General features: G+C 36.7%; 1 protein-coding gene across 3 annotated transcripts; it reads right to left on the reverse strand.

The window, feature by feature from the left end:
• Nucleotides 1-1733: 1733 nt before the first annotated feature.
• Nucleotides 1734-12400, reverse strand: LOC116302618 (tumor necrosis factor receptor superfamily member 16). 3 transcript variants are annotated; one of them, XM_089032291.1, is made up of 8 exons: nucleotides 11235-12400; nucleotides 11054-11093; nucleotides 6973-7077; nucleotides 5835-6083; nucleotides 5149-5326; nucleotides 4377-4568; nucleotides 3660-3821; nucleotides 1734-3190 (listed from the first exon to the last, which is right to left on the reverse strand). In XM_089032291.1, the coding sequence occupies exons 2-8, from the start codon at nucleotides 11072-11074 to the stop codon at nucleotides 2907-2909; spliced, it is 1191 nt and encodes a 396-aa protein (XP_088888417.1). In that variant the 5' UTR covers nucleotides 11075-11093; nucleotides 11235-12400; the 3' UTR covers nucleotides 1734-2906. The 3 variants fall into 3 exon arrangements, with proteins under 3 accessions (XP_088888417.1, XP_088888420.1, XP_088888423.1); XM_089032294.1 differs by having other exon boundaries at nucleotides 11054-12400; XM_089032297.1 differs by lacking the exons at nucleotides 6973-7077; nucleotides 11054-11093; nucleotides 11235-12400 and adding an exon at nucleotides 6891-6906.
• Between the last annotated feature and the right edge of the window lie 139 nt (nucleotides 12401-12539).

The following is a 12539-nucleotide window of genomic DNA, read 5'->3' on the forward strand; positions in this document are numbered from 1 at the left end:
TATACGATTATTTGAATGAAAACCAGTTATTGACGGAATGCCAGTCAGGCTTTCGCTCCCTGCACAGCACTGTCACCGCGTTGCTCGAAGCAACGAACGAATGGTCAGTTAATATAGACAAGGGACTACTTAACGGAGTAATCTTCATAGACCTCCAAAAAGCCTTCGACACCATAGATCATGAAATTCTTTTGTCCAAACTATCGAATTATGGTGTAGATGAAGGCTCACTCAAGTGGTTCCGTTATTTACTGACGAGGTCTCAGCTGTGCAGTGTTAACGGAAGTCTGTCTGAGCCTTGTACTGTGAGCTGCGGTGTACCACAAGGCAGTAATTTAGGCCCACTTTTATTTCTCCTGTATATTAATGACTTACCAAATTGTTTGGCGCAAGCCATAACAAGAATGTTTGCTGATGATACCAGCATCAGCGTTCATGGTAAAAATGTAGGAGACTTGGAACCAAGCATCAACACTGAACTCACTAATATACATCAGTGGTTGTTAGCAAATAAGCTAAGCTTGAATGTAGCGAAAACGGAATTTATGATTATTGGGTCCCGCCAAAAGTTCACAGCGCAATGCGATTCCACTATTAATATTGCGATTAATGGAGCTAGCGTTAAACAAGTTGATCACACCAAATCTTTGGGTGTCACTATCGATAAAAACCTTAATTGGTCAGAACATGTTAACAACATTTCGAAGAAAATCTCTTCAAGTATAGGGGCTCTAAAACGTGTTCGCCCATTTATTTCGACCGATAGTGCCATCCAAATCTACGAAGCCTTAATTCTACCCAAACTGGACTATTGTAGTGCAGTTTGGGATGGATTAAGTGATAAACTATGTGTTCAACTACAAAAGCGTCAAAATCGAGCGGCTAGAGTTATCACAAGATCTAACTATGACATAAGATCTAGCCATCTCCTTGACCAATTAAACTGGGATACACTTGCAGTTCGTCGTAAAAAACAAAAAGCCCTACTAATGTTTAAGACGATGCAGGGACATACACCAGTTTACTTACAAAACCTTTTCTCCGACTACCATACTAAATACAACCTTCGAAATCATGATCATAAACTGTCAATACCTAAGCCACACACTGAATATCTAAAACGATCATTCAGCTATAGTGGGGCAAAATTGTGGAATGACCTACCGTTAAATATAAAAGAGGTCAAGTCAGTACGAAAATTTAAAACGGAAATTGATAGTTTGTACAGTAAGAAAAGTTGTAACTAAGGGCTCCACGGCAAACATGTAAAACAGTAACTAGCTTTTTAATCGTAAATCTTTACTTTTAAATATTTTTAGGCAATCGACTGATGTTTTTACCGTGGCAAAATAAAGAAGCTTCCTTCCTTCCTTCCTTCCTTCCTTCCTTCCCATGGATTTGATCGATTTTGGGCCATTTTCACACCTTTTGAAAAAATATGCATTATTTATGAGGGATGCAAACTGATAGGTGATTTTAAGCCATTTTCAGGCAAAAAGCATGGACTATAGCCCATGGTTTTGATCGATTTTGGACGATTTTCACACCTTGTAATATATTTTTCTTTACTTAAGGTAGTATGCAAAACATAGATTTTTAAGAAGAAATGTATTTTTTTCTTTTATTGATAGCATTTAGGAATGTTTTTTGATCCATTTTTTGTGCATGCTATTCTCTGTTTTCTTTCCCCACTGTATTGAACTATGTGGTTATAACATTCATTGAGGGAGACACAGAATTAAGCTTTTATTCCCAAGTGGGTTTTGGCGTGAGTGATCAGTTATTCCATTGCTCAGTTTTTTCACCTATTTTCATTTGTAAATGTTTCTATTTCCAATGCATTTTACAAACGTTCCAAACTTAAAGTGCCTATCACCCTTATGACAATATTAACAGTATTGATTCTTCATGGGGTAAGAAGTTAAATAACCCGAAAAAATTTTAGTTTGAGTGCGGCTTCTTGAAGTTATAAAGCCGGTTTTTCCTTGTCATATGCTAATACTGTGACGTATGAGGAGGCATTCATGGTTATTTGTTGTTCCTCGTTATTCGAAACACCGGCTTCTATGGGAAAACTAACTTGCAATAATTTCTATGAGAGCAATGGGAAAAACAATGACGCATTCCAAATTTTATTTATGTGTGCCAGTAATGTTTTGTATATTAAATGATTACTCCTCATACGTCACAGCATTAGCATATGGCGTGGAAAAACCTTCATAACTTCAAGAAGCCGCACTCAAACTATGTAATTTTATCGGGTTATTCAACATCTTACCCCATGTAGAATCAATACTGAGAATATCGTCAGAAGGGTGATAGGCACTTTAAAACTAATTTTTTTACATTGGCCTTAAAAAATTATTTTTAATTACATAAGCATTGAAAACTATAGTATCTAACTCTAAAACTATAATTTTTTACTTTGTTTCTCTTCACTGCCAATACTTAACGTTTTACTCGAAGTGATAACTAGCTAAAAACTAGTGTGAACTGCGTCGGTGTTTCTAATGAAACAGTTATGATAAAAGGGTAAAACGTCAGCAAGCTCTTTCATCTTTTCACGGTGTAAAATTTACCCTTTTATCATTACTTTTACTTGTTATTTACAATTTTTTTTACCGTCGTTAACATGAACTTTTTTTCCTGAAATGTTTTTCCAAAGTTTTTCTAAGTTTCTTCACCAAAGGTCTTTAAAATAGATAATTTTATCTTATTCTCTTATCTTTCCTTTTTCTCCAACCCTTTCTTTGTACATAATTTATCATTCAATCCTCATATTCTTTCCTCTATTATATTGCGAATGATGTATCATATATTCTCGTCTTTTGAAGTAGTAAAATTTTGTGCTTTTTTAAACGAAAGTCTTTCTCCTTCCTAAACATTTTTTCGTTCCGTTTTAGATTCTACATTCCTGAAATGCGGTCCAAGACTTCACAGGCATCTTGTCTTCCTATCTTTTGTAGACACGCGTACAACACGCCAATCGTACTATTTCTCATGGTCCTCCAGTCAGCTAAAAGGTTTTGGGTAGCTTGGGTAGGATCAATACCGAAGTTATCTATTTGTATTTTGGAATACCCGAGTTCTCCTGCCAATCGAACCCAGTTGTTTCTGCTTTTAGGATTTAACGACAGTGCAAGGTCCTCTATGACCAAGGGCTCGTTAGGCAGGTCGCGAAAAAGACGCTCTGTTGAAAGAAAGAAAAAGTGTTGGATAAATCTTTGATTCCTTAGTGCTATTGTACCCTCTTCTTTCAGTTACCGCGCCTCGAGTCCCAGAAAATCCCACAATCCCTTGCCCGACGAGTTCGTTACCAGGAATGGCAAATACCCAGGCCGCAGTCCATATCGCAGCCCATTTGGAATCCGACACTGAATATCAGTAATCAGGAATCGACCTTGTTCGAATTCGTAAAACACCGCTGTGATCCTTGATTACAGACTCATTTACTCAGGGTTAGCCTCGTATCAGTGTCTAAATATTCACAAATACCAGGTAAAGTAAAGAACACGCAACTTCAACAACATAAACTCTTCAGTGAAATTCCACGAACCGTGACTTGAACACGTGAATATTCCGACATAAAATCGAGGCTAACCCTGAGCAACAGAGAATCCCTTCCCCACCCCACCCCCCTCAAACCATCCCATACATACCAGGGTCACGTGGTTTCTCCTCCTGTAGAGATCCCGTGCTGCTTCCTTGAGAGTCCGAGTCACGGCTGCTGTCATTTCTCCTCAGGTGACGTGTGTGACGTCCACGTAACGCACCATGACGTGACTTAGTCAGTGGAGCGACTTTGGATTTGATAGGAATGGCTGGAATAATAAAACATTAAGAAAAGGAATTTAAAATTGATCACTATGAAAGATAAAAATGAAGTCATCTTAAACATAGAGGAGGAGCCTGGGTACTAATTGATTGCGTGGGCCTGGACAAGAACTTTTGGGCGGAATAAGGTAAGTTGGACTTGTTTATGTGGTGCGTGATGTTTTCCCATTACAGACCACATGTCATTCCCTAGAGTATCATTTCTTTGTTTAACGGTTGTGCAGAAGAAGACACATGAATATGGATGCAACTCAAACAACGAATCTAATTCTCAAGGGAATGACACGTGGTTTGAAAGGGGAAAACATTACGCTCAAACTAAATAGGTCTATCTGAGAAAAACAGGCAGGAAAATGAATTGAACCGATTTTTACAGGGTTTGGCAAAAACACAACTCTGTTTTTAGCTTTACTCTTATCGTTCTTCACTTTTTTACAATACAATTCCATTCCATTCTCATCCCAATTTCCATTCCATTCCATTCCCATATTTTACCTTCGTCTATTAGCTATCCACCTCTTTCAGGGGTATTCGCAAGTTACCTTCTTCGCCGTCTGAGTAACGGTGAGCAACTTCAGGCTGTCGTTCGCGAGCCCTTAATCGTTTGTAAACCTTCACGATCAGAAAGATCAACAAGCCTAATATGAAACAGGATACCCCCACTACTAATGGGATTACGAAATCCTTCTTGCTGGCTTCGGTCGCGATCGACGCATCCGTTGTTGAAACTGGACCTAACAAAGGAAAGAAACTAAAGTTAAAGAGGCCCGCACTTAACATAAAATCGCTTAAAATATAATTCAATTTGGCTGAAACTCCACTGGAATAATCGGGGATAATCTTAAAGGTTGAAGTTTTTAAAATTTGATCGTTCTCCCTTCTACAGCGAGTTCGAGTTTAAAACAGAGGCACGAAATTGACAGTAATGTTTTTCTTGTGGTATTAGCCACTCCGAGGTTGAGGACAAGACCGAATCAAGTTGGCATTGCAGTGCGTTGTGGGGCCGTTCTAGAAGACGAAATAGACGCCATCTTGGAAACTCGATGCATTTTTACCTCAATTTGAAAAATTACAAAATGAAAAGTGAAAAATGAAATATGAAATATGAAAATGAAAAATGAAAAATGAAAAATGAAAAATGAAAAATGAAAAATGAAAAATGAAAAATGAAAAATGAAAAATGAAAAATGAAATATGAAAATGAAATATGAAAAATATAAATATAAAAATGAGAAATGAAAAAAAAAATGAAAAATGAAAAATGAGTTCTCCAAGAAGTTAGGAGTAGTAACATTTGAAGAAATGAATTAGTACCTTTGGAATTTCTCGTTTTTGTTTGGGTGGCGTGGGTGCTGTTAACATAAGACGGTGTCAGCTGGCACACGGTATCAGTGATGTTGGTACATTTTCTTTTGATACTGTAGCCAGCTGGACACGCCGTGCACGCCTTGCAGGGAATGGAGAAACTTGTTATATTGGAATATGTTTTGCCCTGAAAAGAAACGATGGGGAAGTTATCTTTCTCTTAGAGATTCTAGAGACTAATAGCAGAAGTAGTAGGAGAGGAAGGGGAGAGAGGAAGAGAAGGAAAAGGGAAGAAGAAAGAGAAGAGAGAAGGGGGAGATGAAGAAAGAGGGGCAGAAGAAGTAGGAGAGGAAGGGAAGAAGAAGAAGAAGAAGAAGAAGAAGAAGAAGAAGAAGAAGAAGAAGAAGAAGAAGAAGAAGAAGGGCAAGGAGACGAAGAAAGGGGTAGGAGGGAAAATAAGAGAAGAAGAAGGAGTAAAAAGAACAGGCAAAGAAGAAGAAGCCGACGAGGAAGAGAAGTAAGAATAAGAAAGGATGAAGAAGGACAAGGAGATGAAGAAAGGGAAAGGAGTAGGGAAGAAGGGAGCAGAGGAAGAAGTAGAAGAAGGAGAAAAAGTACCCAGATGGAAAAGAAAAAAAAAGGGAGGGGATGGGGGGGGGGGGGGGGGGGGATCAAATCGACCTTTAAAAACGTACCGGTGTGCATGGTAAGCAAACTGTGTTGCTCTCTGTGCTGCATGGTCTCTCGGCCCCATAACCGGGCTTACATGCATCACAGACCACGCAGAACAATATCCCTGGATCCAGGTATTTGCCATCGTTGCAAGAGCACACAGTGTCGTGCGTTTTGTTGCATTCTTTTCTCACTACCATAGAAGGGTCACAACGCTTCTTGCAACGATGGCACTTACTGTCATTGTTCCTTTTGCTGTTGAATGTTCCGTTCTGGAGAGGAAGGTAGAAAGATAATGCATTTAGATATACGTTACGATTATATGTGAGAAATTATCATGGAAAAAATGGCAGAGAGTAAAAGAATGAGTAATTTTACCAGAGAATGAGAAAAATCTAACAAAAACGAAAGAGACCGCGATGAGCATTGGAAATAATGAATAAGTATAGATAGGCGTTTCTTCAGAGAAAGGCGTTCGATGAGCCGCATGAGTCAATGAGTCAAGAGTCAAATAGGAAAATTGCCAATATTTCATATTCTAGTTATTGGAATACCACCAAACGATCTGAGGTTTCATGTATAGAATATTGCTACCGATTGTTTCACCTCGCTTCCGACTATAGAAGGATTCGCGGTAGTGGCCACCATCTTTAAAGGAGGGCTAAAATGCGCGGATAGACTTAAATGTTCTAATGAAAAATAAGTTTAAATGACGTGACTCATGACTCACAGACTCACGACTCACAATTCATTGACTCATCGGGCTCAAAAAACAGAAGACCTCGTTTCTTCGAAGCCTTTCCACCTGGAGAACTCGGATGTTTTCTGAGAATGAATGGAATGGAATGGATGGATGGATGGATGGATGGATGGATGGATGGATGGATGGATGGATGGATGGATGGATGGATGGATGGATGGATGGGTGAATTCACAGAAATCGGTTGCTATATATCTTTTTGGCGGGCTTATTTATGAAATTCCTCTGTCCAAAACGATATAAGTCAACACATTACATTACATTAACAGTTAAGACAGCAAATACAGTTAATACAGTGGACAACGGTGACATAACTTACCGGGCAAGGCATGCAGTTACATTATATTAACAGTTAAAACAGCAAATACACTTATACAGTGGACAACGGTGACATAACTTACCGGGCAAGGCATGCAGTTACATGGCGGAGAAAGGAATTCACCAGGAGAACAAATTAAATTGCACGAAGACTGTACAAGGCCAATGAAGCTCAGGAAAAATATAACCTGTCAACGGAAACGAGATTGTTTGGTTACTCCTTATCGATAAGCCCCTGTGTCTGTTCTGTGTCTAAACAGGTTCATTGTTGGCATTCCTTTGATGACTATTCACTGAGTTTTTGCTGGTGTATCCAGTTCAAGACCTTAAGATCTCTGCTGAATAGAATGATTGAACAGACCTATAGGAAACTCTGAAAGCTCCAAAATAAATAAATAAACAAATTAGAAATAAAAACCTAAGCAGATTTAAAAGTTCGGTAGCTTTAAGTCAAATCGTTATTTGGTGACCTGTCTCACGGAAAATTGAAAAACTTATCCATTGAATATCACATACAGTCAATGTCATTAACGTTGTCCACCGAAAAAAGACATTTACACATTTAGACATTTAGACTAAAAGAAATATCACGTGTTTCATTATGCATTCTTTGCCTCGTGTTCGTCAGCCTGAACTTTGAATGTAAAATTCAACTCGTGAATCGAAAATCCAGAATTCCCTGACCATTTAGTGAGGATTTAAGATGGAGAATGGTATTTCAGCGTTTGTTTTATGTCAAAACGTTCGAGGAAACACGTGATATTTCTTTTAGTCTAAATGTGTAAATGTGTAAATGTGTAAATGTGTAAATATCTTTTTTCGGTGGACAACGTTAATGACATTGACTGTATCTGTAAGATTTATTTTCATATTTATTTATCACGAAGCTACGGATATCAAGTCCTAATATTGATAATTCTTCTTTCTTGATATTCCTAAGCTTTTTGATTCTTTTATGTTTTTTTTGTTCAAGTTCTCTACAATCCTCGTTGTAAAGACACAATTCAATCTTGATTATACAAAACGTTTCGTAGGAATTTCTAATGAAAAACTTCAAGAATCAAGAATTCAAGCCAAGAATTCCCTTTGGTGGCATAGAACTTGATTTCTTAATATCATTCCCAGCTATAAATATGTAGAATACTAAGCAAAGTAAATCTACTTAGTGAAGTATAAAGTCACGCCTGACACACCTATAGGAATGTAGACAGCATGGTAGTTGGAAAGTACAATTCACTTGTGAAGGGACTTCCCCTATTTATGTTTACCGAAAAATAACAATGCTTACTTTCACTTTTGCTTTCGTCTGGTTCTTGAATACTCTATGAACCCCTTCATTATGCTTAATATTTGTATTTGGTTTAATTTTAAGTCAGTATGATGCTATCAGTCGATAATAGAATGCACTAACATTTTCATCATACTCAAGTTAATTATGGATTAAGTTTTCCCTATTTTGGCATCCAATGTTGAACGGTTCAAAGTCTAGAAAATATTTTCCAACTTTTAACCCACGCTTTGATTAATTCGTGAAATAAACTTTGGGCAAAACTTAAGCAATATTTGTCAGTTAACAAGTCAAAAAGCCTAACCCTTGGATAAGTGTTCGCATTTATAAACTTAATTATCATAGTTTTTTTTTCAAAACCATTTCTTAGTATAGATTAGGCAGCTCTTGACCTAATTCTTCCATTATTGCTCAACTTGATAAATAAATTTACATCTAGAACATACGATCCTTCAGTCGCAACTCACACGTCAATAAGACGAAACCCTTTTTTCTTAGAGAAAAACTTATTTCATTCAAAATTTTACAAATTCCCGAAAGAGAGACTGCTCCTTTTCCTCGAATAATTTGTTCGACTACCTAAGCCGTTGTTGGTCAAATAATTTTTATTGATTTTAATAGTTTAATCCATTGACCGCATAACCCTGTTTTAGGAATATTATTACCTAATAGCTCATTTAGAATGGGAAAATGGCATTGAATTTTGTTCAAAGTCATAATGAAAAGCATTCATTTACGGTGAGAATTATGTCAAATGATTAAGAATATGAAATATTTAAGAATATAGAACGATTACCGACGACGTAGAAGAGTCATAAAGTTAGGAAAGTTAGGCCAAAGTGAATAACTTGGTGTACATTTTATACATCGTGCGCAGACTTCAGATATTGCAACTCGATGCATAAACTGAAACCATCAGTTAAAATTTATTTACCAGCATAATGTAATATCAATATAAAAAATACATGGGATATATTAAATGTTATGTTCACGTTTTTGGCTGAAAGAAGAGCGAATAGTATCCCGGATAAAATGTCGAAGGTGCGCTAGCCACGGCACGAGTCCAACTGAAGGCATCATGCTGAGCTGAGTTGAAGATGACCACGTTGTCTCGTCGTGTCGTGGAATTACACTCTCAGCACGATGTCTTTTATCAAGTAGAATGAATGAAAATAGGCTCACACAGCGAGGGATAACTACCAGCAACTTTAAGTTTAAAAATATACTTAGAAAATTCGTCAAAGATCGCTTAGAAATAAAGGGTGTGTTGGAAGAGAGATTGCATGATGATTGCTTGTGTGAATTATGCAGTAACACATGCATTGACGAGACTCACTGTCATTTCAATTTATCAAAACTTTGGTTTTGCATTTCAGTGACAGGGAAAAATCTATTCCAGTAAGTTGTACAGTACAAGTGAAAAGACATTGTAGGGCTATAGGAAACCATTTAAGGACAAGAAATGTCTACTGTGTGGCAAACGCCAATGTAATGCTCAGGCAACGTGCTCGGCAATCGACCCATTTCATTGACCAGACATACGAAAAAAAATTCTGATTTAATGCGAGAAAACCATTTGAAAGTAAAAAGAAACCATTTCACTGGAGACAAATATCTTTTTTGTCTTTTCAAAGATTAAAAGATTGACTAGCAGTTTCGTAAATCTCAAAAATCGAAGTCAAAACAGCTCTGAACGAGAACAAGGAAAAACAGGCAAAGAGAAGGAAGTTGTATGAGCTCCATGAACAGAGTGCACTATAAGTATCTGTGATAGTCGTGATAGCGATTTAGAAGGGCTGTATGGATTATCCACAAGGAAAAGAGGGTATCTCTTTTAAGAAAGTGGATATATATAATATCGGTCATCTGATAATATCTTTTTATGAGACGAAAAAAAAAAAAAATGCAAAAACCAGGACACAAGTGCTAACAAAAATTACTATTCCGTTTGGGCAAAAGTTCTATGAAGTCGTTCGAAACTTAGCGAATGTCGAGTCTAAACAGATCGAAATATTCGATTAGCGGTCTATAATATGTTTGTTGATGGTACACGAATATTAAATAAGCACGGCAGATTAAAACCCAAGTTGAAAAAATACTTATCACTAACAGCCGTCTAATGTTTTTCCCATGCTAATTTTCTACGCTAATAGTTTTTAGTTTGCCCACGTTTTCTCAATAATTGGGTACATAAGGACAAGGAATATACTCATATAGATACTCATCAACTCAAACTCTAAAAAACTATCATATTTTTCTTGAGATTTATTAGCTTCAAGCTGCTATGATCGAGAGGTCAAAGCTTGGGAATGAATGACCTAGCATATAAACACACTATATACTGAATGGCGATGAAGCAAGATCGCTACAAAAACCTAAATAAAAATCAACCAAAAACCCATCACAGCCTATTAAATACCAAAGCAAAAAAATAAACTCATAAGCCTGATATATTTTAGTGATTTTCCGGCTAAAAAAGAAAAGAACAACGCCTTTTTTTAAATGTTTACAATGTGATTGCATGCGATCCAAAAATGTGCTGAATAAAGATTTTTGAATAGTCGAAAAACTTTCTGAAAAGGATTCGGATAGTTCGAGTTCCATGCTCTAGAGGAATGAGTGTTATTATCAATATATCCGACTGGGAGTTTAGAATAAGTCTGAAAGCAGTGGAAGTATTTAAATTTGGGTTTATATGAAGGAAGTCTCTTGACATTGTTGATAGGTGTGAATAATTTCCCCAACTCCACGACCAACGTCGAGAATACGTTTGGCAATGTCTTTAGTAAGCGCGGGAATTTTACAGACCCCATACGAGATACTCCAGTTTTTAAAAGCAATAGATCATTAGAAAAAATAAAAAAAACACAACTTACCATTAGTAAAGAGCATTCCATTTTGCCTCATACAGCGATCCTACGAGTGAATATGTCTGTAAGTTCGTAATTCATAAACCGGGGGAAAAAATATTGTCACGCTGTCATTCACAGCCAAATCGACTCAAAACTACTTCGTACTTCGATCGAAGAAAATATATTTCAGCATAGGATACGTTACCTTAAATAATTTAATCTAGATTTATTTCTCGTGTCTAAAATGTGCTTAATAGATATCTTGGCACGGGTTTTTGGTACTGACTATAAAACACGCGTCACGCTTTTGAGTAACATGCCCAGGCATGTCCTATGTCTTCTGCGTCTGATTGGCTGATGTTCCAAACACGTCACGTTACACCACTTAACTATTAGTGTTTCATTGTTAGACCAGTAAACATTGCCGTTTTAGATAGATATTTTATCAGTTTTGTGGTCTGTTTGTGTATCAATAAACAGATATAAACACCTCGATCTTAATTACAAAAATACATAACTTTTTTTTTATAAAATTTGCTTTAATTAGCTAATATAAAAGTTACTTCTGTGGGTGGCCCCGAAGCACGGTTCATCGCACTCGCGATCGTACAAAAACATCCTTAGATATAAATTCCATGAAAAAAATTGCAAACCACAAGAATTTGTTTTGGTTAAAAGACATATATTTTTTATCTTTTTTCGTGGGTTTTAAATGCTATTGTTGTTAAAGAGGTATAGTATGGATTTGTATATAGAATTACCTGGATATTAATTTACCTTGACAGTGAAAGAACGATTTTAGTCCTGAAATCTGATACTCTGTTTACGAGTGCTGCTGCAACGACGCCAGACGGCAGAACGGCAATGAATGAATGCCCCCAGCTGGCTTGCCAGCTCAAAACACTCCAAGCATTTTTGCGAGTAAAGGTCATGCACTTAATTCAAGCAAAGACATATTCTCGGTTGGTTAGAGATGCCGAGCAGAAGAGTGAAACCAAAGCTTTTTCAAAATTTGCTTCAATCTTTCGACTATATATTCACAATATCGCAGCTCGCGCAGGAACGCGGTTGTTCCAAAAACAACAAGTTGAAATATTAAAGAATAAGAGATTATAGTAAATGAAGGTGAAGGTTTTTGTAATGTCTGAGCCGTGTTTGTTCAATTAATGCATCATTAGAACGAGTCTGTTTATCTTCGTCTGTTTTCCCTAGCTGTCAAAAAGACAAATCCTGATGTAAACTAAGTCCGAGTTTTCAATATTCTTTTCAGGTATGTTTTATTTCTTTTTGGCTGTAGTTAACTATCATTTGTTAGAGAAATATCTAAATAAACTTTAAAACTGGTTTGAACTGCCACTCACATCGTTTATAATCATATTTTTTTCTTTTTCTTTCTTTTTTCCTTTCTTATTTTCTTTTATTCTTTCATTGTGTTATCCTATATATTTCCAAGTTTTCACATTTATTTAATCCTTTGATCATGTTACCAATGATCGCCAAATGATGTACT

Source organism: Actinia tenebrosa, unplaced genomic scaffold, assembly GCF_029948245.1.
Source record: "Actinia tenebrosa isolate PJP-AT-01 unplaced genomic scaffold, QUT_ActTen_1.0 PGA_scaffold0__85_contigs__length_37466705, whole genome shotgun sequence".
Lineage (NCBI taxonomy): Eukaryota > Metazoa > Cnidaria > Anthozoa > Actiniaria > Actiniidae > Actinia > Actinia tenebrosa.